Below are 24,431 nucleotides of genomic sequence, written 5' to 3'. Positions count from 1 at the left end.
TTTTTCATACGACACCTGAAAGTCTCACAACACCTCAAATACATGTAGCTTAAATTACACAAATGAAAGTAAAATGTGGCACGTTCATTTTCGTTAAGATATGATGATGAACAAAAATCATAATGTTCATCACCAAAGTGGTTCAGCCAAGTCATTCTGTTGCCATGGTAATACATGAGCTCAGTCTCCAGGCATCAACAGCACAAGTTTCCATGATGATAGAACCAAAGGATGTTTAATGAAAATTGTGTAAACAAATATACGAGGTGAATTATCATGTTAGTCTTAAAGAAGCTTGGTTTTCAAGTCAAAATTAATAAATAACCCGGTCAGTCAACTGCAGCACACCGCTAAACCGCAACGCCCTATGCATTAAAGTGTTTGTTGTTTACCTCTGTGTCGTGAAAAGCCCACACAGCTATGCTACGTTCACCTCCACGTGTTGTCTTTTGGTATCTCACACGCTCTGCATAATAATAATAATAAAAGCAGTGATACTACTACTACTAAAAAAAATGTTTTTATATAAGAGAGCACATTTGAAGTAACATAAGAACATGTTCAAATGAAATTTAAAAGAAAAAGGAAATAGAAAAGAAACACAACTTAAAATATTATGTTATATAATTTACGATATATAACATAATAAAAATCCTTACAATTTTAATAGTGCCTCACTGTCTGTCAGTGCTCGGGCCAGATGAAATGAAATTAATCCTGCGCAGTTGACTTCTGCGCAGGAGGTAATAATAATAATTTTTTCAAAACAAAAAAAATGTACAAAACAAAAAAAAAAAAAATCCTTACAATTTCAATAGGACTTCACTGTCTGTCAGTGCCTGCCAATGGTCGGGCCCAAATAAATGATGAGCAATTTTATTATGAAAACCCTTTATTTTTTTTATCGTCAGCCGGAACTGCATCACCTTACCCGGAAATGTTTCAGAAAGCAGCGGCTAGTTGCAGCTAGCATTAGCTTTGTATTTGGCTGAGACCACAACAACATTGTCTACCGTATTAACGCGACTTTAAAGAGCATTAAACTGATGCACAATATAAATGCTAACATAAAACCAAGTAACCACAGATAGTAGCAACGAAGCGATATAAACTCCCGTAGTTTACACCGGTTAGCACGACGCTAGCTACCAGATTCATAGCTGAAGGTAAGAAATCTGCAGCCATGACCCTCGTAGTCGATCGCGAACCGAGGACGTCTGCGGGAAACCGCATGTCTAAGTTACTGGACGCAGAAGAAGAGGACGAGTTCTACAAGACCACGTATGGAGGCTTTAACGACGTGAGTGAGCCGATTGAATTCACACAGAGGGAGCTAATGTGTTAGCTTTAGCATCCAGTTCGCCTGCTGGAGGCGTTTCACTGCAGCATAAAGGGAGATGTTGTTAAATGAGTCTTTATGAGGTTGTAGTCGACTTTATATTCAAATATAATCTATTAATCCTTTAAGAAATACCCTGATAGATGTACTATAGATGATGAGAGGGTTAAGGGATGTGTGCATGTGTCTTAGATGAATCGATGAATTGGAGAAGACCACAATAGCAGTGTGTTATTAATTATGGAAAGAAGATATTTCTATATTTAGTAATAATTTATTAAGAGTCACAAATCGAAACATTAAAATAACCCTGCACATCAATATGGAATATTGAATGTTTGGGAAATATTGTGTTAAGATTAAGCAATTATTTGGTTTGGGAGAGGCCCAATGAGGTGTTTTTAATATTTCCTTTTTCACTTTAGTCTCCATAGAAATAATCCCACCAACATGTAGGAATTTTTTATATCTGTGTGCATGTTATGACCTGGCAGCTGAGTGTGTATTAATGTATTTTTGTTTGTCTCTGTATCGCTAAATGTTGTTAAATTTTAACTGTGTTCATGCAATAATTTCTGCTGTTAATCATACATCTGACATTTAGGTGTTAGAAGATAAAACTTAACTCAGTGTTTAACAAGGACATTTCTCCGTCTGCAGGATTTTGAGAGTGGGACAAATACATCTTAGCTTTGTCAGGTCTGAGAGTTGTCAACTGTCCTTTACTTGTGTGAAGGAAATACAACACATTCAAAAATCTGATTTACATAAACAGAAAAATCTAACATTGAAGGCACTCTAAATGAAGTGTCTCCAAAATGTCCCATTAGGTGAGACATGCGTCAGCTCTGCCATGCCAACGTGATTCATTTGAAAACATGACCGCTACTCCAAAATATCTTGGCACTCCGTCTTTAGATCTGTAAAATCTTTGAAGACTGGATGAAAGTGTCTTTCTCTCTTTAGACCGAGAAAGAGAAGAGAAGCTACAGTATAACGGCTTCCAGATAAATGAAGTTTCAGAACATCACAAGCTTTACTGTAGCCACGTGATAAAAGACTTATATTTTAAGATGCAGATTTGTCTCCTCGTTTCGCAGTCGAGCTCATGTTCCTCTAACGGCTGTTGGATCAGCGGTCACCTTGTGTAGGGGGATTTGACAGTGACGGGTCAGCTGCTCTGATGTACGTCTCAGCCGAGGGCGACAGGAGTTGATGGATCAAACGAATCCTGAGATGCCTCAGTCACTCTTCCTGACACTTTTAGAAAACTGTGTGAAAGGCTAGTCTGATTAGGTAGTCTCTTAATCCTATTTCGTCACCTAAACTCTGAATTGTTTGTGTCCTTTTAGGAATCAGGAGACGATGAGTACCATGGAGAACATTCAGACACGGAGGACGAGGTGGACAGTGACTTTGACATCGATGAAGGAGACGAGCCAGACAGCGACCAGGAGGACGACGCACCGAAGCGGAAAAGCCGAGTTGTCACTAAAGCTTATAAGGTAACATCAGTTCAGCAGCTGTCAGACTCTGAATCAAGTCCCTGCACTAGGACATGAATTTAGAAGAGACCTTTTGAATGACTAAGCATTATTAATGACTGTCTTTTGCTCCGAACATAGACATGGAAACTCTAAAACCAATTTTCAAGCAGTTAGTCGGCAGCTATTATTTCCTGTGCTTTATCTTTTGAGTATTTTTCTTAGCATATGTGTTCTTTTGTATATTTTCACACTATTTCACATATGAACCACTAATAGCTGCTTTCTTCTGTGGCTGCTCTGCAACCAATAGCACGTGCAGCTCCACTGGAGCAATTAGCTGCCAAATGCTTTTCTTTCAAATGAAGCCATGGGGAGCAGAAGGATAATTGACTTAGCTTTGCCACCACACTTCTGAATTACATTATATTATGCGCACAAGAATTTATATCTTGCTGTTGGGAGAGTTGGGACTTTACTGATTTGTCATACATTTTCAAAAACAATGGCTTTTATTTTTGTTTAATTCAAGGAACCTATAAAGGTTGCTAAACCCAAACCCAAAAGACCGTCTGAGGAACTGAAGAAGACTGAGAAAACTAAAGTGGAGCTGAAAAGGAGGATTCCACCAGAGTTCCAAGATTTTAGTGAACGTAAGCTGGTTACACACCTCCCACAAAAACCACACAATTTAAGATGCGTCCCTGTAAACCAAATGTCATCTCTGGTTTTGTTTGAGCTGTATGCCTTTATCGTTTCATAGCTCGGAAGTCTGTGCGACAGTCCACCAGTGAACACACCAGAAAGACCAACCTGCGCTTGCAAGAGCGTCAGGACGCCCCCCGGAGGAGGAGAGGTGCTCATCGGGACCGGCCCCTCACCCAGGAGGAGCTGCTGGCTGGGGCCAAGATCACAGCTGAGCTCAACATTCGATCTCTAGGTAAGAAAAGAGTGTTGGTCACACGTATTTGTGAAGTTTTAATGCTTAAGCTTAAATATATACATTACATTTGTATAAATTGCCCCTTTTTTATGCAGTAATCACCTGGGTTGCTGACATCATTAAAAAAATATATACCATAAATGATTTTTAATAAAACTGTCTGACTTCATCAGGATCATTTTTGCTCTTTACATCAATTTAATTAGGCTTTATTACAAAAACAGCAAAAGTTATATCAATATAACTGTGCTTAAAAGTTAGCTAACCAAATCAAAAGTCTAAGTATCCTTATATTAACATTATGTCGAGTAATATTTCCTCATAAACAGACATTACACCTGATATGGTTAGTGACGTGTTTATTCCATATCCTGTCCATATGAATTTAAAGAGGAATTTGTATGGGAGTGTGTGGTGGAACAGATGTCACCAACTTTATTCAGAATATTTAGGAATCCATTTAGCCCAACATAACAGAGTAAACTAAATGTTGTACAAGGATGAATTCAATAGTCATTATTCTTACTAAATTAGTAATAAGATGACAGGTCTTTTTCTCAAGTTGTCTCTTTTTCTTTCACTTAATTGCAATAAGTCTAAAGTATGGATTGCGCCGATTTATTTAACTTTCTGCATGTAGAGAATTATGAGCGTCTGGAGGCCGACAAGAAGAAACAAGTCCACAAGAAGCGGCGTTTCGAGGGACCGACCATCCGCTACCATTCCGTCCTGATGCCCCTCGTCTCTACCTCAGTCCTGAAGGAGGAGAATGTGGATGTTGAAGGGTACGTATGAGCTCACGATGACTTTAACGGAAAAAAAGAACTGGAAGAAAGTGGAATCAATATATATCTGTAGCCCTGAGGTTTGTTTCGGCAGCAATGTAATTTTTATTTTGTCATTTTGTCATTTTTCAAAGGTTGGATCAAGATGTTCCTCAGGCTGCACCACAAAACCCCACCTCAGCGGCCCAGCAGGCTGCCGGAGGCCTGTGCTCCCGGACCTACATCACCTTCAGTGACGACGAGGCCTTCGAGGCGGCCTTCCTCCGCAGCGCGCAGTCCAGCCGTCCGCTCCCCGTCCAGGAGGTTTGTCCTGTCACCCACAAGGCTGCGCTGTACCGAGACCCGGTCACCGATATACCCTACGCTAACACACGGGCTTTTCGCATCATCCGGGAAGCGTACCGCAAATACGTGGCTGCTCATGGATTTCCAAACACTTCGGGAGGGCTGACGGGACTTGACTCCTCCGCGTCGAAGGGCGCTCGTCAGAAAGTGGTGGTCAAGCAGAGTGGGGTTGGAACATAGGTTGGACTTTTGAGGAGTTTAAGTAATGTGTTCAGGTACAGTCACTGGATCGTGTGACATGAGGGAAACATCATAAGCATTTGACATCTTTGGACCGAGGAGTCACTGCGATGGTCACGTTACAGTTGCTGGAATAATAAATGGTGATATCTTGGAAATGTTTTCCTTGCAGTACAGCAACTCAGTGAAAAACCAACCAGTTGGTCTATTCCCTTCAAACTGCACACACAGTCTTACTTGTGATTCTCTGAGTAAGAGTTTGTTTTGTAAAATCAACACAGAGCATGCAAACTTTCAACTTGTCGTTGTGATTCAAAATCGTTTACATCTGCACTCTGGCAGCTTTGATTCTTTTAAAATAAGGATATGCCTCTTCTTTTTCTTTTTTTTACTGTTCAGATATTTTGTTTCTACAAATGTACATACATCTCAACTAAAAAAATAAATATTTGAAACTTTGAATAATTTACATTTACTTTTTATGAACTGGTGTTCATGAACATCAAACACTGAAACATCAGTTAGACTGAAATGACTCAGACAACAATGAACTGCAAAAAACCTGCAATGCAATCAAAATACTACAGAGCTTAATATTCCCCCAAAACCTTATTTTCTTCCTTCATTCCAAACCCTCACAGGAGACACAAGGCTTTTTAAAGCTATAAATACTTACATCCATTTTTCTTTTCTCAAATTTAAAAGAGGCTTTAAAATTCTGAAAACCTTGTATGGTTTGTTAATGACAAATAATGACAATATATTTGTTTAATGTTTAATCAGATTTATATTTCATCTGTTGGTCACTTCTGGGGAAATATGACATTCAATAACGTCTAAATAAGCCAGACAACTGATTTACAAGCATTTGCCCACATTTGTTCTGGTTACACATTTGTTAAGGTGAAATGTCTGGTTTTCTGTTCAATTTCAAAATTGTCTAAGCCCCAGTCTGGCCCCGTGTTACATTAGAGAACACTGCTGGACTTCCAGGGCCTTTATTAGTTTAAATGGATTCTCTCGGAGTACATTCACTGAGGAACAGTCACCCTGAACTCCACTTAGTGCTCGGCTAGCGTTGGACCTTTCGACCCCCTCGGAGAGGGAGCACTCCCCTTCACGGGGTCATGCAGCTTTTGGCCATCTCATGCTTTCTCATTTTTATATAACATCCCACTGAGAAACAAAACAAAATGTAAAGGTTTTGTCCAGAAGCTTTTCAGAGTGTGAGGGCAAAATCCACACTTCAAAAATACAAATAAATACCTACAATGTGTTTATTAGGATAAAACCATCAAGGTTGAGCAGATGCTCGTTCTTCAGCCGGTCACGTGATGGACGAGGGTGACCTTGAATTCTTTTCAGGTACCAGTCCTGCTGCGTCTGCCTTCATGTCACTGAAGCCTCCAGCAGATGGTTCAGGCAGAAATATTCTACCTTTTGCAGGAAGGCTCCCAAATTTCTGATTTGACGTTTCTGCCAAAGGGGCCGAGCTGCACTCGAGCATATTTTCTCCTGCTGAGCCTGTAATGTCCTGATGATGTTCAACAGAGCATCTCGCTAAACAGTCGGCCACGTCTTCGCTCGGTTTTAAGTAACCAGGCCTTTTCATGCCTGATGTTCTTCAGCTCTTTTATGTCTGCTGCTCAGGAGAAAATGCATTTTGAAATTACCTCCACGTCCCTGATCTAAGACCAACTACTGTGGATGCTTCATATTTCTCTAAACTTAGCCTGCCTGTGGATTTAGAAAATGGAATTTTTTTCTTTTTATAATTAAAAGTTTAAATCAGTTGCAAGATGAATATCTTTGACGCTATATGTCCATTCTCCATAATAATCTACGTAGGCTTTAAGTATGATGTGTGTTCAAAAGTGTCAATTGCAAGAAGAAGGAGAAGCTGCTGACACTTTATCAACCAATAAGATGGTATTAAAATGGCTCCAGGTTCACCTAAGAATTATATTTACATCCAATAATCTGCTAAGTATTCATTTTTGAGAAAGTGAATAATAGTTTTGTTGATCAAATGGTGAAAGGGTCCAAGAAAAGCTTCAAAGCCTCAAAACTGAAAAGCTAGAAACACTTTTTATTTTCTAACCAAAAATAGAGCCTGACTGTCGTATACTTTTTATTTTCATATTGGTATCAAGCACCTATATATTTGCTGATATGTGCCAATAAGAAATCTTATATTTTATAGAATAATGCAAAAAATAAGTGCATTTGAATTTCACATTAAAAGATGTGTATTTTTTTTATTCAAGTTATATATATTTAGGTGTATTTGTGTTTTTTTATTTAAAGTTTATAGATTAAACATTAAATGTCAAATATATTTCTTTGACATAAGGGCTTGATTACGACGTCTTTGGAATCATTGCCAAATGTATATTTACATGTTGGCCGATATATCAGCGTTAGAAATTCTTTACTCCTCAGATATTGTCACCGTTCCCAAAAAGCCATATGTGTTGTGCTCTACACAAAAATACTGCATCAGTTCCTCTTAGTATAGAAAGATAACGTATGTTGTTAATTCTGTTGCTATTATACAAACAGCTAAACCAGCATATAGTAAACAATAGATACACTTAGCTTGTCGGAACAAAGGAGGATTTCTTTCATGTTCAAGGAGCTGTTGTTGGATGTGTTAATGGATATCTGTCACTTAGCTCAGCTGTAGGTAGACAGTGCATTTATTTAGACGCTGATCCACTTAAAGGAAGAAGTGAATAATACATTACTTCAACGTAATTTGCATAAACATGAATATTCCAAAAATGTTACCAAAATTGAGGAGAGAGATGGGGGGCAGATCAAACAAGGGCAGAGCTGAAGATGAGAGATCTCTGTCACCGCTCAGTCACATGGTCTCCGTCATGATGCAAACCGGGCTGGTGATGTGCAGAGCAGAGGCGGACCGGCCATCTGGAAGCCGTCTCGGTGGGCAGTCCGACTCCCGACCTCGCCTGCACTGTGTGCTGAGTTGACAGCTTTCCGTACAGTCTCTGTGCATGACAGACCAGACTGCCTGTACTGTTGTATTAATCATGAGAACCTGCCTGACAGTTTAACACGGAGCGACAGAATCCAATCCCCTCTGATGGAACTTCACACCACAAACCAATGGAGAATGGAGTTCTATCGACAGCTACACACACAGTTTGGAAATCACCAAACTCCAGCGTGGAGGGTTCGGCCCCCTGCAAAGACGGAGAGGGGGCGTGTGGGTGACGCAAAGAGTCAATGTCTCACCTAATATCCCCCAGACTTTGATGGTTAAGCACAAATGGTAATTGAGCACAGGCTGCACACACAGTTCGTGCCATGGCCTCTGCACAATTATTGTCACATAATTTCACAGTAACAGCCGCTGTGTGTTCAGCACACCGAGGTCCTCACAGGCAGAGGACACAGATTTTCAAAGAGCGACGCTGCGGAAAATAAAAAAAACCCACGTGAAAAAGGGGGTTTGCGGAGTTGTTACGGTGTCGCATCACGTTCACACCGGCAGCAGCAGGAGCAGGCACCACGTCGGGAGAAATGTGTATTTATTTTTGTCGTGCCTTTTCAATTCAGATCAACCCTCGATGCATCGTTGAAAGCGCTCGCTGCCCACACACTGAGCCGCTGGCTTTGGCGAAGAAGGAGACAAAAAAACACATTAATTAACAAAAAAACAAAAAAAAAACAAGTTACCCCCTAAAGCGATGATGAGTTCAGTGTCGGGCCAAAGTCTCCGGTGGATACACGGATTGAAATGAGTGAAGTTAAATCATTAGGCTGGTACAGTGTTTTAATTTGACGTTTCTGAAACACTCCTCGCATCACCGCGCCGACAGAACACCGAGCGCCTTGTCTCCCACATAGTGCACACCGTACCAAGTGAACAGCTTTTCAGAAGAGGAAGAGAGGGAACTGCATTATCACTCGTTCTCATGTGGTAGTTGCCATGGAGACGAGTGTAGGTGGTGTACTGTGCTGTTCTCCTTCCCTTGTCCTCTCCCCCTCCTCTGCTGCCCACCCCCTCTCTGCTCGGCTATCTGCAACATCCAGCGCAACTTTCATTCCTTCATATTTGCTCAAGTCCTTCCTGCCACATTTGCATCGTTTGCATCGGGGCAGTTTCCTCCATATCAAATATATAATAGGCTGTGATTTAATTGAAAAGAAAGCATTAACCCGTAAACAAAAAATACATGGAGATGCATTGCAAACACTTAAGAAGCTGTTGATTTTAGATTTGGAATATTTAAATGAGCATAATTATTTACTCATTTAAAAATGGTATAATATCTAGTCCCATATTCTATGACGGATGGCCTTCAATGTGAAATATTTTCCTTATTCCGCGAATTTGTTTCTTGCTGAGCCTCCAAACTCTGATACTGTATCTTCATCATCGGTCTCCTCTTTTTGCAGACCAGCTATTTCTTTTTATCAGTTTCCATGGCGATGTGTGAGTCTGTTTCTGACTATGTGTGTGTGAGAGTGAATGAGTGAAGCTTGAGAGTGAAAGAGTGGAGCTGTGTCATTTCCAGTTGATATTTTTGGTGCATCTATGAGGACTGCCTGTGCCACCCAGTGTCCCCAGTTAGGATTTGGAAAAAACTGTAATAAAACATGATTTTAGCCTTTTTCCCCGTGCGATCTGTCAAACCTGCTCATTTTATACCAGCAAGACAAAGAAAAATCCCTTAAGTAATTATTTTTTAACCACGTGAATAACAGCCGCATACACAACATAGAACACAAAGATTTTTTGATTCTATTCTTAGATTGGGCCTATAATCTTTTATTCAAATAAGAAATGTCATTATTACTCATCTCTTCCGCCGTTTCATACCCACAGTTTATCATCGTGTTAGTGATCTTAAGACAAAAAACAGAACTGGGTTGCACCTCCATTATCTGGGATTTATGTAATTCTGCTTTTATATATGTATATATACAAGCCCACGGAATGATCTATGACACATTCGGGATTTAGCAATTAGCAATACACATTTATGCAACATGTTCAAAAATAGCAGATCGGCCGGAGACGTTGCTGTTGCCTCCTCACTTCTCCACCTATTTGGAGAGTGTTGTTGGACTGGCACATTCTCAGTGACCAGACTAAAGTTGGGTGCAGACTAATAAAATCCAAATGAGTCACACAGACATACAGATCTCGCCTGCATTTGGGCGATTAGGTTTATTTTCAACAGAGAAAATGTCACTGAGCGCCATTAAGCACCATGTGCACTGAGAGAGTTTTACTCTTTCTCCATTAATTGATGCCTTCTCGCAGGACCCCACTGTAAGAAATCAAAAATCTAACGTCTAACTCTGTGTAAAACAAGGCAAATCAAGTGTGTACATTCTAACTTCTTCCTATTTTTGTGTTACTGTACCTCCGCAGCACCTCAGCACAAACTGACATTCTCCACTGACAGGACTATATAGCTTTTTTATGTGCATTTAACTTTTATTGATACAACTTTTTGGTGTCTCCTCAAGCAAAAAAAAAGGAAATTAGATATAAAATCATCCTAGTGATGTTTTCACTAGTGTGTTTCATCTGAATTGTACGATGTGTTGTTTTCTTTACCCTCGAATGGGTCCTTTACATTTATATTTCGGGAGCGGGTCCTCTCAATGGAGGCTGCCATGTTTTTTACAGTAGCCCAAACAGGACAAACTAAACACCTTTTGAGTTTTAAGACAGCTGAAGTCTTCCACAGGATCTCCTCCATGTTTGGAAGGGGCATGTGAGGTGATTGGTGTTCAGCTGCAACATGACACTCCACCACTAGATGTCACTAAATTCTACACACGGAAGCTTTAAGTTTAAAGATGGAGTTTTGCTCCAGAAGGAAGTTTATGTTCTAAACTCTTCTTTATGGACAGAAAATGAAATGACAAACACTTCTGAGTATGTGTTACCTTCCCTCTGTGCACACTGCATAAGCATAATCAAGATTTAGAAATTTTGTGATATTGTCATTGATGGAAATGATATTGCGATACTTATTGATATTGTCTTATTGCCCAGGCCTGCACAAACCCAGTCCTACAGAGTGAACCAGGGTCTTTTGGGGATGTTGTTATCTGAAATGTTTAGTCCCAGCTATAGAACGAGCTGTCTAATGACTTGTCACTAATGCACCGTGCAGCTGCTTATAACACATACAAAATGTTTGTCCTGATGGATCCCAGGAATATTAAATCCATTCCCCACCTCTTCAAAATAAGTTCACTCTGCCAACTCGACATCGTTATCGATTAAAGGTGCCTCCTCCTCCTCCTCGGGATGCGTGTTACTCGCTCTCCACAGTCAAGCAGTAACTTGAGTGAACTTTGTTGGGGTGAAGGCTCGGTGCAGTGGGCGGCGGGTCCGGGCCCCGGCTGTCACAGACTCCCGAGCCGGAGCAGCGCGGGGCGGACTCTGCTGCTGCCTTTCGGAGGCGGAGGTTTCTCTCTCTCTCTGTGTCTATCTTGCGCGCTATCTCCGCCCTCCAGGGAGAGACTACTACGTTCACCCAGCGCCTTTTATTCTCCTCCTCCTCCTCCACCACCTCCTCCTCCTCCTCCTTCACGCACTGCTGTTAAACGAAGATGAGGTGTGACGGACGTAGCGATCTCTGAAGGACGCGCCCGGCTCCAGATTCACCTGCCCGGGATGAATTTGTGGATTATCCTGGGGACGTGGTGGCGCCGCGCAGGCTGAAGCACCGACGCTTTCCAAGATTAAATCAGCCGAGATAGACACAAGGAACCCCCCCCCCCAAAAAAAAAGAAAATGTGGCAGGTATTGTGGAGATGCTGCTGCTGCACACCTTCGTCATTCCGCCTGTAGAAGAACCTCTGGGATGTCTATTTTGGATGCGTTTTTGGTTTTAGTGCGCGCGCCGTGCGGCAGCCTTGCGCAGAGTTGGCTTCATCCTCGTTTCAACATCGCTCATCGTCGCTAACGTGCAGAGGAGGGGCCGTGGGTGCAGCCACTCACAATGCGTGCGCTTTGTTTTAAATGTAAAATATAAGTGACAGGGGATGAACTAATTGGCTCCGTGGATCATTAGAGCTCCAGCGCCCGACAGGAGCTCCCATCATGGCCAGATACTGAAGCGAGCCAGGGGCCGTTTGAAGTCACATGTGCACAGGACGGACAAGTAAGATGACAAGAGCCCTCCTCGCGGGAGAGTGTCTGTATTACCGAGGAAGCTGCGTGGGGATCACATCCGAGTTCCTGGATTGCAACAGAGTTGGAGGGACAGGGAGCTGAGGGAGAGGAGAGGGAGGAGAAGCAGAGGAGAGCTGCTGAGCTGCACCACGGAGATGATGGACAAGCTGTGGCTCCAGTGATGGACTGAGCTGAAGGTGATCACACACAAAGCTAAAACGAAGAAGGGATCCCTTTGACACTTTCCTTCACACCTGACATGGACACACAGCAGCTTTGGTGAGAGGAGCCGCCAACTTTGAACCCAACAAACTGGCCCAATGGTTGAGATGCAGCTCCAGGTGGACGACGCCGGCCTTGATCTGGAAAGCGTTTCTCAGGTCTGCACAAACTGATTCTACAAGTAAAACCTGGAGCCTCAGCCCCTTTCCCCAAGTGCCCTGGAAACCTACCCCCGGGATTCAGTCTGCAACCACAGATGTAACAAGTTGTCAAGTTTGCGTCACCAGGGAGTCCTGAGATTTTGGGTAAGTGTGGTAATCTGAGTTTCATGCAACAAAACATGAAGATATTTCAGAGATAGATATACCCCATGTCCGAGTGAAGCGTTAGAGTCAGCTAGCCTGGAGATGTTCATGAGCTGTTTGAGATGGTTGTTCACCATAGAGCCTCCGGGAGTCTACAGCTCAGGCAGGATGGTGTACAGCAGCTTTTGTCCAATACAGCTGCACACAGAGGACAGGTGATCACACCGGGGGTGTTTTGGAGACGTCTAAAACGTGTGCATTATAAAACTGAAATGTAGCCACGGGCGGTTTGACCATTTATGGAGTGTTCCGGCTCATGAAGCTCTGATTACAAACCACGTTTCTTTGCAGGATACGAGGCCGTCAGCATCACTTGCTGAATTTGCCCATTACATCGAACATACCTGCAACTTTATGTAGTGCCATTGAGTTAGCAAAAAACAAAAGGTAGCCGAGTGTCATAGTTGATTTTATAAGTTATGCCAAGTTGCATCTTGGGCGTATAATAATGGATAAGACATTTCCAACCTATGATGGCACACTGAGTGAAGTCTAAGGAAAGTGGCAGGTTCTAGGTTGACTGCTCTCCAATCAGCACTGATTTCTCCGCTACCTGCAGTTTGCTAATGAGCCCCCCCCCCTCGGTAGTGTGCATTGAACACCTGCACAGACTGCAGGGGAGTTTCTGGGAGCTCGGATATGAATAATGAGATATTGACGAGTTGCTTCTTTCATTTGATTTAGGTTAGAAGATAAGTAAAAGAGACCCACCAGGACTTTCAGGGTTTATTTAGCCTCTCAAATGAGATTACGATAAAGATTATAGTGTTTCACTAGACTTGGAGCAACAGGTAAAAAGATATCAGCGGGTGTCATGTTTTCTTTTGTGTGTCTGACGGTTTTCCTTCCACAGCTTCCTCCATCTCAACAGGCAAGATCTGATGATGTTTAGACTAGAGCCCGACAGCTATATTGTATGGCCGATTATATTAACCTACATGAGCCTTTCACGTACATATGAGTGTCGGTGTTTTCCGATATGCCTGAATAAGAGTATACGTGCATTTGATTTTATATTTTACAGTACAATGTTTATTTTCTTTCAAGTTCAATGCATTTGGTGGTATTTGTGTTCTCTTTTCATTTAAAGTTATTTATATTTAATAATATTGTTAAACTGCTTCAATAACATTTCTTGATCATGCGGGTATAAAAATCACATCTTAGGAAACTACCAAATTACCTCATAGTATGGCATCAACCCCTAATATTCGAATCGCTTGTGCTTTAGTCAAAATTATTGCACTTTAACTCTTAACATATCGGGTGATGTATCTGTTTATCTGATAGGGACAGTGATCTTCAATCAACAGACAAGATGAGCCAATTAGCATTATAAGCAAATTTGGCTCAATTGTGCCTAGAGCAACTAGAAATATAATGACCTCACTTACATAATACAAAATAACAATGGACAATTCCTGGGCATTATATGAACAGCAAACCCACGATTTAAATACTATGGTGGAATCGGTATTGGAAATTCTTTACTCCCTAATATCAGTATCATCATCGGTCGAGCTCTAGTTCAGACACTTGATAAGATAGCAGTGACAAAAGGTGTCCACCATCTTCATCATCTATCTGATTGTACAATTCAGACAGTGTGATGTCTTTTGTACAGTTCTCCACCTTAAGGAATAAATACGATAATGCAGTGTAGAGAGACGAGCGACACTTAATGAAATGTCTGAGGCTGCACCTCTGATGGAACAAGATAAGTCCGGCTCACTCTGACTCACTGCCCCCCCGCAGGATTTCCTCTTCCTCCTCCATATGAAACATCCATCTATGTGGGAGAACGACTATCTCATACATCTCCTAGTGGAATGATTTTTTGCTATTTTAGTCGTGGAGATTTATTAATTTTCTGAACTGGTGAGAATCTGGTGTCTTTGCCGCTCTGCCACAGTTGTCAGCTGGCAAAGGGCTGATTCTCCTCCAACACCAAGTTCTCCCTCATAATTCTGCCGCCATCTTCAATGAAATGCACAGAGGGGCTTTCTGCTGCTGCCAAGGACAGAAAGCCTTTGTCAGTCTGTTTGAATGTTCCCTTAAAAAAGAGAGAAAGCGAAGGGACGCCTGTCAGTGAGCTTCTGGCTCAAAATCTTCTCGTATTGCTTTCTTTTGCCTCAGGCCATGAAGTGCTGACCCATGCTTATTTTTTTGGATTTGCCCAACAGAGAAAACATCAGGTATCATTATCATTCTGGTAATTGTCCATCCTGAGCCTCTGGTTTCCAATTAACATAATCTAACAACGCTTCACCTCACATAGTGGAGTTGAACAACTTCTCTCTGGAGCTCCACAAAAAGTCGGTCAGCCAATCAGAAGAACCTCAGAGCTCTGTAGCTGAGGGCAGAGGGTGGTGACTGTTAGTGTTTAATGATATCACAAAGTTAAGGACACAGTGTCTGAATCTGGTCTTTGTGCATTTCTCCAAGGATTGTGTGTTGTGATACTTCCCCAGTGTTTATATATCACCTCCCTGCTTTATAATCAATTAAGACACGGACATCTCACTTTATACAATATGCGGCCTTAGTCGTAAATGGAAGAGGCTGCATCTTGTTATGAGAGAATAAATATCTTGAATGTTTTGCCAACGTCCCTGTTTGGATTGATTCATGTAATGGCTGTTTAATGACCTATTAGTGCCCATTCAGAGAACAAGGAATAGAAGACTTGAGAGTTACACACTGATGTGCCTGTAGGAAAGCTGATCAATTAATCATAGTAACAGCTTGTGGTTTGGCAGCAGCATGACATTTAGTCTCAGTCTATAAAGGCCAGTTCGTTGTGGTTTGCAATACGATTGGATCATTTACCCAGACCTGCATGTTTTCAAATGTCTTATCCATGGTGAATGAAATTAAGGTGTGACTTTATATAAAAAATAATTAAGCTACAAGTAACATTTCACCTTGTTTCCTTTGTAAAAAATGAGCCAAATCAAATGTTTTACATTTCAGCGTTTATTTCTTATCCTCAAGCACTTTTAATATTTTTCTTGTGTTGTTTTTTTTAAATCATGTTCATTGTCGTGTCGTGAATATCTAAACACAACAACCTGTCTTTGCCGCATAGCTGCATGGACACATCAAAGACGTGGCTGCAGCATCAGAGTCAGTTTGGGTTGGTTGGTCAAGCGGAGGTTTGCTGTGGCGGACCTGGAGTGTTAACCCCAAGTGAGTCGGTTCAGCCCCCGATCTGTCAACGTGTCTCCGTTGTCCGCTTTGCCCTCTGTACCGTCCCAGCTCCTCCAGTCTGTCATGGTCCGAGGAGATTTCTTTTTTCTGTTGTATATGTTTTTATGTGTTTCCCCTTTAACACGCTGTTTTCTCTCAAAAATCCACCGACACCACCGTTGCCAATGGTTAATGAAAATGTTTGACACGTACTTCAGCCTGTGCCACTCTGCTCCCTTTCCTGTGCCGGGGCTTTCCAGTCCTTTACAAGTACTGTCAATATCATTTTTTTTTTTTTTTTTACTCTCAATCCTCCAGCGGAGCAACACTCGCCCTCTGAGCCCTGCTTTGTCACACTCCCAGAGTTTTATTTTGACATCCCCTAGGTTTGATGGCACCATTTGCCTTTCACTCCAGCTTTGATACTCTCCCAGTCGTCCTCCTCTCTGTGCCTTTCACTTCCCCCAGATGAAAGCAGCCATTTCTGCTCCCTCCAGGGGCGGCAGGAGGAAATCATTCTCTCTGTTGGTTAGCGCAGCGCGTAAAGCTGTCGTTTGATTTCGAGCATTTAGTCTTTTTTTGTTTTGAACGGAAACAAGCGAGTTGGTTTCTATTCTTTTGGGGAAGTCTGGGTTGAAAATAACCTCGGTGTGAACTGTGATGTGATGATATAATCCAGAAGCGCCTCAGTCATTGATGAGAGCCTCAAACTCCTGATTCATCCCCAGATTTCGCCAGATTTCCATCCCTTCAATCTGGGTTTTGCTCATTTATAGCCTCAGCAATAATGCTTATAAATACATTGGTAAAAGTGAAGGTAGTTGGATGGAGAGCATTGCACAAACTACAAACAGGTTCCTATGGTAACTAGGCCACACTCCCGTTGGCTGGCTCACACACGGGCAGAGCGAGAGGCAGGAGAGATGAAGACAGGGATGCTGGAGGAAAAAAAACGACTTCAGATTGTTTATTCAGGTTACTGTTCTTATTCCCATCTAATAGAGTGTTTGCATTTGCTCAATCATCTTCAACCTGAGAAAATGTTCAGAGTCCCTTCCGTTTCTTTTCCTCCCAAAATATCTGTGAGCTTCTCCGAGCCGATCGCAGGTTCCTTCCCGTGGCTCCCTGGCGCCCACACTGCCCCTGATTCCTCAACCCCTCCACCCACCTCTGCTTTCAGATCCTGCAGCTCTACCGCTCCTGTGCATCTTACATTTACTTGATTACAGGGCTGTTTTCTAAACATAGCAGCAGAGTGGGTCTGAAAACAGTCAGAAGCCTCACGTGTACTTATTTTTGCTCAACTTTTCCCAGCGCAAAGCCAACAGGCTATTCGCTGGATTTAAAACATCTTGTAATGAAATCACTGGTAAATTTTCAGGGCTATTTTCTAGCGTATGCATTATGCAGTATGCATAATTGAGTAAGTCTGAATAACTCCTCGATGTTTGCAGTCAAGAAGCAGTTTCACTGTAACGAACAATAGCCCTGATGTTTATTCACCTTGCGTTGGAAATCACAAGGCAGGAGAGAGGAGTTGATTCCGTTTAGCAGCTGACTCTCTCTGTGTTCCCGTGTTTTGTAAACCGCTGCTCCAGCTCAAACCGTGTCAAACCTCCCGGGCGATGCCGGCAGCTTGTCAGAGAGCCACGAGGTTGATGGAGCGAGGTTTTGCTCCTGTCAGTCACGCAGGCTGATTGTTTGGACGGCTCACTGTTAATGAACATTCTGCACTTGTCTGTGGGCTGCACTGAATTTGTGGTTGCGGATAAAACATATTTGACACAGTGTGCTCCATCGATCTGTGGTTATTTTGTTAAAGAAGAAGAATTTCTCAGGTTCAGAGAGTCCACTCAACCTGAAATACAAGAAAACATATTTTCTCACTTGCCTCTCGTGCAAATAGGTTTGTGCTTTTTGTGCTGCGTAGTCGGGACGAGCTCCTCTGAAACTTCTGTCGCATCTTTCTCCAGAACACCTTCCTACTTCAGTTAATGTCCCTGTGAAAATGAGTATTCTTTGTCTTATCATTTAAAGAGCAACATAACACCCTGCTTGAGTTTGAATTCTCCTCCTTTATCATACGCAAAAACAGTTATTTATCCCAGACGCAGAGATCCGAGTGAACTTAAACGATTCTCAATATATAATTTTGATGATATCATAAACTGTGGAATCGTGAAAGAATAAAGATGGTGCTTGAGGTAGCAAATATTGTCCCACTCATTGTACTTTTGTTTTTGAGACAGATACCAACATTTTTTTAGGATACACAAAATGAAAATGATCTAATGGCCAATATTAATGTTTATTGTAAACATAAAATGTGATATAAGGATCCCTAAAACTTTAACTGTGACTGAGCTGGATGTTTGGGCTTCATTCACTTAATTTATTGATCATAATTAACCAAGACTTGTCATTAGCATCTCTATGGTGCAATTTGCTACTTAGGGAACATCATAAATGTTTATACTGTTGGCTGTTTGAAGACATTAATATATCGGCCGGCCAGTTCATCTCTAGTGCTACAAAAAGGTTGGAATGAAAATCCACGTACCTGCAGTATATTGCTTGCTTAAGATCAGTTTTTAACTGCACCATCAAATGCCTTCAGTCCTCTTGATTTGTATAGATGTTTAAAATTAGACAATTTGATAGAAACAACATAACCTTTTGAATAGATAAATATAAACATTATGGCAAGCGATTAAAATGTCACAAACCATGAACCTTCTGAAGTAAATGAAAGATGAGCCTTTGCCTCAGCACCATGTTACTAATGGCAGGACTTGTGCTGTGATATATAGATGTCATCATATTTTCCAAAGTTTATGAACTTGCTTTAATTTGTCAACCACAGTTTTATGACCGGAAGATTTTGCAGTAGTTAAATCCGGATTTAGTTGGGCCACCGTGACATATTTACTTTATAAAGGACATGTTGGTGCTGGTGGAAAAAAATACCAATTTCCCGGCTTTAATTACCAGGTGGTTGTTGACATGAGCAGTATTTACTCGTCGGAATATGGCAATTACAGAGACTTCCATATGACATGAGCGCGACATCTGCCCCGGCCGGTCTGTCTGTGAGTCAGCAGAGAGTCCTCGTTGTCAGATGGTCCAGAGTCAGACAGAACAAGATCCTGTGTGCGTGGTCTGGGACTGGAAGCCTCGTCAGCTGGACCGTCACAATAAAATCAGGCTCGCTCACTCAAGTCAGAAGTGTCAGCTCCCACCTCCAATGCAGCGAGATGATCATTTTGGGCATTAAAGCTAAACACTTGAGAAAACTCATATATATAATACATGGGACATAACACTGAATGAAAATGACAGAAATCAAAGAGCCTAGTTTAGAAGCATAAAAAGTGACGTTTCTCATCATGAGTAAAAAAATGCAAGTGACACTTCGTTTATTTCTCCATTTTCTTAGAGATACAGAGTGACATCAGTGTAATGGATTTTCTGAAATATGTCCTCGGCTGCACAGTTTATCATTTCAGCATCGCTATCGTGATGCATGAACAATAGAGATGGAGAGGTGCATAATGTCAAGTAGGTCGGGGGGGCAAATTAACTCAAACATGTCATTGATGTTATCTGGTGAAAATTCATATATTTCTCTCTATTCAAATACAAAGCGCTGAAAAATAATGTCACTCTTCTCCAATATCGTGTTTATTGACTCTTTTTTAAAAAGAAAACTTACTGGACTGACTTACCACCCTGAATCCTCCATCGTATAACACCCACAGAGTATTATAAGAATTTGGCCATGCTACTGTATTTCCTTTGTCCTAGCTGTGTCCTCCACATGACACTTGAGAGGACACAGTGAAACTCTCTAATAACTGTCCAGATCAGTGACACTGAGTGGGGCTGAGAATTGTTTGGCAATATGTGTGAACACTTGTTCACTAGCAATCTTCACTCCTTCTTTTTTTCTAATGGAAAAAGCACCAATTCAAGTTTCATCCTCTGATATTGATCCCGATATCAATTGCTATTGCTATTTCCTGATATAAAGCACTGAGCCAAAACCATGTGCAGTCTTTAGATTATTACCATTATAGGTTGCCTAGTCCTCCACATTTAAATATCTGAACAGCTATTGGATGGATTTCAATTTGGTTCCATGTTGACCAGAGGAGAAATCCTACTGGTTCTTATGGTCCTGTGACTTCTGTCGAGTGTTTTTAAGTTTTTTCGACCTCGTTGCATTGTCGGATGACTTTGGCAACTCTCTCAACCAACACCTTTCTTTGACATTGGCTTCTATTTCATTGAACATTTTAGTTGTTGAAACTTACTGTAGGAGGAGAGATGCTAAAACAGATGTGTGTGCAGCAAGGCATATATGTACATGTAGGTGCTGCATAACGAAATTCATCTGTGGAGTGACAATAAATCCTTCTATTCTATTCTATATGTATTTGGGGATTAGCCTCGTCATAGGTGATTCCCAGTATTGGAGCTGTAACCAATCCATTATATCAGATCGGTCCAAGTGCAGGTTCAGTAATGATTTTTTGATGACTGCACCAATCGGTTGAATGATCAGTTGGTATCAGTTTACACTTAGCACCTTTTATGCTGAATGAATAGCTGCTGTGAGATTTCACGGTTATTAAATGCACAGTTTGTGTGTTTTTTTTTTTTTTTAGGGCTATTTGTGTCTCTGATCGATGGCACATTGAGTTCTTAATTATACTTCATCAAATTTGTATCCGATCCTTTGAAAAAGGTCATTTTATTCACTTCATTTAAAAACAAAGTTCCCAAATATGTATTAATAGAGAGTGATACTGTAAAGGTTGAGTGTGTTTCTCTAACACCCACTCAGTCTTCCTCTTTCTGTCTTTCTCTCCCTCTGTATCTCAGTTAGCTCGCGGCTGCTGCCACCCACACACTCCGTCCTGACAGCAATTTACATTCAGAATTGCCCCTGCGAATTCATCTGTGTGTTGAAATATATATATACGCTTACTTACGGCCCTTCGTGTCGCAGGTATTTAGTGGCAGCTACGTTTAAAATTGGAAATATGCTAAATCATCCCTTGCCAGGAGCCTTCCATCAATTGGATGCAGGTCTTCCCTCGGTGAAGTGTCAGATTTCAAACCCACGCGAGACACGAAAGAGGCTGAAAATCTAGATCTAGGTAGATTCCCTCCTGTGGGCATCCGACAGGTTCCGATCGGTTTCGCGTGTTTGCAGAAGCGCATGCCGGTGCAGCGTTTTGACTTTTTTCATCATCTCTTACAGGTCGGCTTCGTGCCAACATCTTCTCCAGCTCGAGTAGAGGCCCTTCGAGTTGTTCCCATGGATACCAAACAATTAGCTGGGATTCAGAATAGAACCTGGAGAGTCGCCTATTCACAGGCTTTGGGAACAGGGAAATCAGAGGATGACAGAGGGTCTTGATTCTCTGTGGCAAAGTAGGGGGGGGGGGGGGGCTCCTTTGGGTAATGGGCGATTAAAAAAAAATAAAAAAGTGACCCCCCACAGATGAATCACAGACAGAAATAGCAGCGGCGAGTGAATATCGACATGAAACCCGATCACATGCAGCTTTCAGAGATGTACCAATGGAGTTAATGACTGGGCTCCGTTTCAAAGGATCAAATGGATGACGCGTGGTTTGGGTTACACAACCCAGCTTTTTTTAAGGGAAATGAATGAAATCCTGACAATACATATCAAATACAATGCACCTCCCTTGTATAAGCATGGCTGAAATATCCTTTATGCCCTTAAGTACCTAAGACAATGCTTTACCGCTTCTTGTGCTGCTGTCATCACAAAACCAACAGCTGAGTAAAATTCAGTTTTTCGATTCAGCCTGACATCATGTTCATATCATCTGATTTCATTAAGATAGAGGATAATTTGTTAGTTGCCGGAAGTTACTGAATGTTTCTCACATTGATCAAACATAACGATTCACGCGTTGTTATTTTTAGAACTCTGCCTAGAACCGCTTATATTGGGCTTACAACCATTTTCATAATTTTTCATGAACATAGCTATTTAGCCAGCTTGACACCTACACTCATTAACTGCTATATCTTCCTACATATCTTTCACGTCAAGCTATATCCGTGTACATGGCTAGCTTAGGGGCGGCTGGAGTCCACGAGGGAATCCACTATCCAGAGAGTATGTGGTTTGATCCCTGACTCATCTAGTCTGCCTTCCGACGTGTCCTTGTGCAAGATGCTATACCCCAAAGTGCCCCTGACGGCCGAGCTGACAGCGAATGAATGTGGTTCAATGAAAGTATGTGGGTGAAATTGAATTGTAAAGAAAAGGGCTTCGAGTGGTTAATAAGACTGAAGAAGAACTATAAATAAACCATTTACCATTTGGCTAGGTCGCTCTTTAGAAAGATGGTTCATGGACGGCCGTTTTCCCCTGATAGAGAAACAATCAGATGTTACTTGGTAGGTTAAAGGATGGTCCTCGTCCTACCACTGTAAAATCTGATTGGTTTCTCTATCAGGGGGGAAAGGACCTCTTTGAATCAAACATATTACTCATGTGAAAGTGGCAGTGATTCAAGAGTCAACCAGGCGAGGAAATGGAACAATTACGTAGGAAATAGGGAGGAATTTTGTAGTGTACTCCAAAATAAACTGCTCCTACATTTGGTGATAGGAAGGACACAATCTCATTTGCCTTCATTCTGCTGTTGGTAAAGCCCCTCTCCGGTTCTATTGTTCCTTGTATGGCAAGATAAGTTTTTTTGAATCACGTATGGAGTGTTCACCATCTTTATGCTCCTTGCTCCTTATTCTTAGTCAGCACACAGTCATACGGAGGCAGCATCAGGTCGGATTCCCTTAAGATTACTGCTCATACTTTTATAGATCCATCACCATGTTCCAGAGTTTGCACAGGCCTCAAGTCAGACTGAGGCTGTAGAGTTGACGATGAGTCATAGGAGTGTCTCCTCTTCAGATTATATAGGTAGAGTTCTCACTCCAGCATCTGCGTCATTTTTCGACGACCTTCACAGAAGAAGTTTTTCCAATAGATTCGTCTCAAATAGCTTCTCTCTCAGACAATACACACGTCTCCTCCAGACACAGCATTCTTTCTTCTTGTTGTTTTGAGCTGTGGCTGTTTGTCTTTGTTGGCGACTCTTCTTCTCTTCTGCATTGTTGGTGTGTCGGTAGCTTGCATGTGATCAGTGTGTGTTCTGTCATGATTTCTGATGCTGTTTCCCTTTGTTTGTGTCCGAAGCGGCTGCAAGGTAATGATTTTAGCCATTTGAATTTTTTGGGGGGAAAAACTAATTTCTGATTCTATTCAAAAGTGTAGTCCAGTTTGCTCCGAAAGTGTCAAACCAATCTTTTTTTATAATATAGATTTGTACTGTTTGTAGTCTAAAGAGAATCTGGAACCAGTTAAAGATACAATTTCAGACTAAAAACTTTTATATTATCTAGATTAGAATGAACAATTTTCTATGGATTTCACTTTTATTAATCGCAATTTTTCTTGGCGCTCTTTCCTCATAGACCAATCTCGCAGGGCAAGTTTTGCCTCTGTAAGACAGTCAAGCATGGAAACTCCTCCAAATGCCACCCCACAGCCCTTCAGACAGCCGGTGAGTGTTTTGTCTTATTTTGCCATTTCACAGAGAAAATATGTATAGATTGGATTTTCTTAGTCTGATATTGTAAAATACCAATTCTTATTGGGAAGCAAAGCCAATATTTGCTGTGCTTGAGTTAGAGTTTACTCACTAATTTTTAATAAGAACATTTCCATGTACATTGATTTGTATTTTAGTATTTTCATTGATTTACGCAGGATTTAATAATAGTTGGAAATCAAGGCAAGCAATAGAAAACATTTGAAAGCAGTTTAAAAATTGAAAAAGCAGTAGGGCAGAACTGTAAAAGTAAAATATAGTACAATAAAATGAAACATTCTAAAATGATTAAAATTGTCAGTTAGAGCAGAGCTAGGATAAAAACAGTTGTTCAATACAAGTTGTTCTGAATAACATTGTGTATTTACTCTGCTCTTATATATCTTATCTGTAGTTTGGTTTGTTTTTGAATTTTCAGAGTTTTCTCAATCGAAGGTTGAAGGGTTCCATCAAAAGGGCCAAAAGCCAGCCCAAACTGGACCGGACCAGCAGCTTCCGACAGATGATTTTGCCCCGGTTTCGAAGTGCCGACCAGGAGAGGTGATTAAACTTCACGGTTCAAAGCCTTCCAATAATTTCAGGGAATAACATTCATCCAGTCTAGTTGCAAACTCTAACTGAGACTCGTGGGGGCTCTGGAGGTTGTCCCAGCATGTTTTGGGCATAGCCAAGCCAAAAGGCTGCGGACAGGTTGCCAGTTTATTACAAGTGTAATAAATATCTTCTTACCCATTGAGTGATTAAGTGCTC

General features: G+C 41.5%; 2 protein-coding genes across 4 annotated transcripts in view; both read left to right on the top strand.

The window, feature by feature from the left end:
* Positions 1-937: 937 nt before the first annotated feature.
* vps72a (vacuolar protein sorting 72 homolog a) lies at positions 938-5,535 on the top strand. The gene is made up of 6 exons (XM_062410554.1): positions 938-1,300; positions 2,692-2,844; positions 3,356-3,476; positions 3,587-3,763; positions 4,407-4,551; positions 4,686-5,535. Exons 1-6 carry the CDS (start codon positions 1,184-1,186, stop codon positions 5,074-5,076), a joined length of 1,104 nt encoding a protein of 367 aa, XP_062266538.1. The 5' UTR covers positions 938-1,183; the 3' UTR covers positions 5,077-5,535.
* A 6,117-nt stretch (positions 5,536-11,652) lies between these two features.
* LOC133972943 (ras/Rap GTPase-activating protein SynGAP-like) overlaps positions 11,653-24,431 on the top strand; it is a 32,559-nt gene continuing 19,780 nt past the window's right edge. For all 3 annotated transcript variants that reach the window (XM_062410570.1, XM_062410571.1, XM_062410568.1), the window contains exons 1-4: positions 11,653-12,771; positions 15,920-16,020; positions 23,545-23,633; positions 24,100-24,221. In XM_062410570.1, coding sequence (XP_062266554.1) covers positions 15,924-16,020; positions 23,545-23,633; positions 24,100-24,221 — 308 coding nt within the window. In that variant the 5' untranslated portion in view covers positions 11,653-12,771; positions 15,920-15,923. The remainder of the gene's footprint in view (positions 12,772-15,919; positions 16,021-23,544; positions 23,634-24,099; positions 24,222-24,431) is intronic.

Source organism: Platichthys flesus, chromosome 17, assembly GCF_949316205.1.
Source record: "Platichthys flesus chromosome 17, fPlaFle2.1, whole genome shotgun sequence".
Lineage (NCBI taxonomy): Eukaryota > Metazoa > Chordata > Actinopteri > Pleuronectiformes > Pleuronectidae > Platichthys > Platichthys flesus.
This window is presented reverse-complemented; position numbering and strand designations above follow the sequence as displayed.

Bases quoted from the DNA above. Each gene is read 5' to 3' on its own strand.
- vps72a (XM_062410554.1), top strand. From the start codon at position 1,184: ATGACCCTCGTAGTCGATCGCGAACCGAGGACGTCTGCGGGAAACCGC. The intron at 3,477-3,586 runs GTAAGCTGGTTA...ATCGTTTCATAG, and splicing joins GTTCCAAGATTTTAGTGAAC to CTCGGAAGTCTGTGCGACAG. The intron at 4,552-4,685 runs GTACGTATGAGC...CATTTTTCAAAG, and splicing joins GAGAATGTGGATGTTGAAGG to GTTGGATCAAGATGTTCCTC.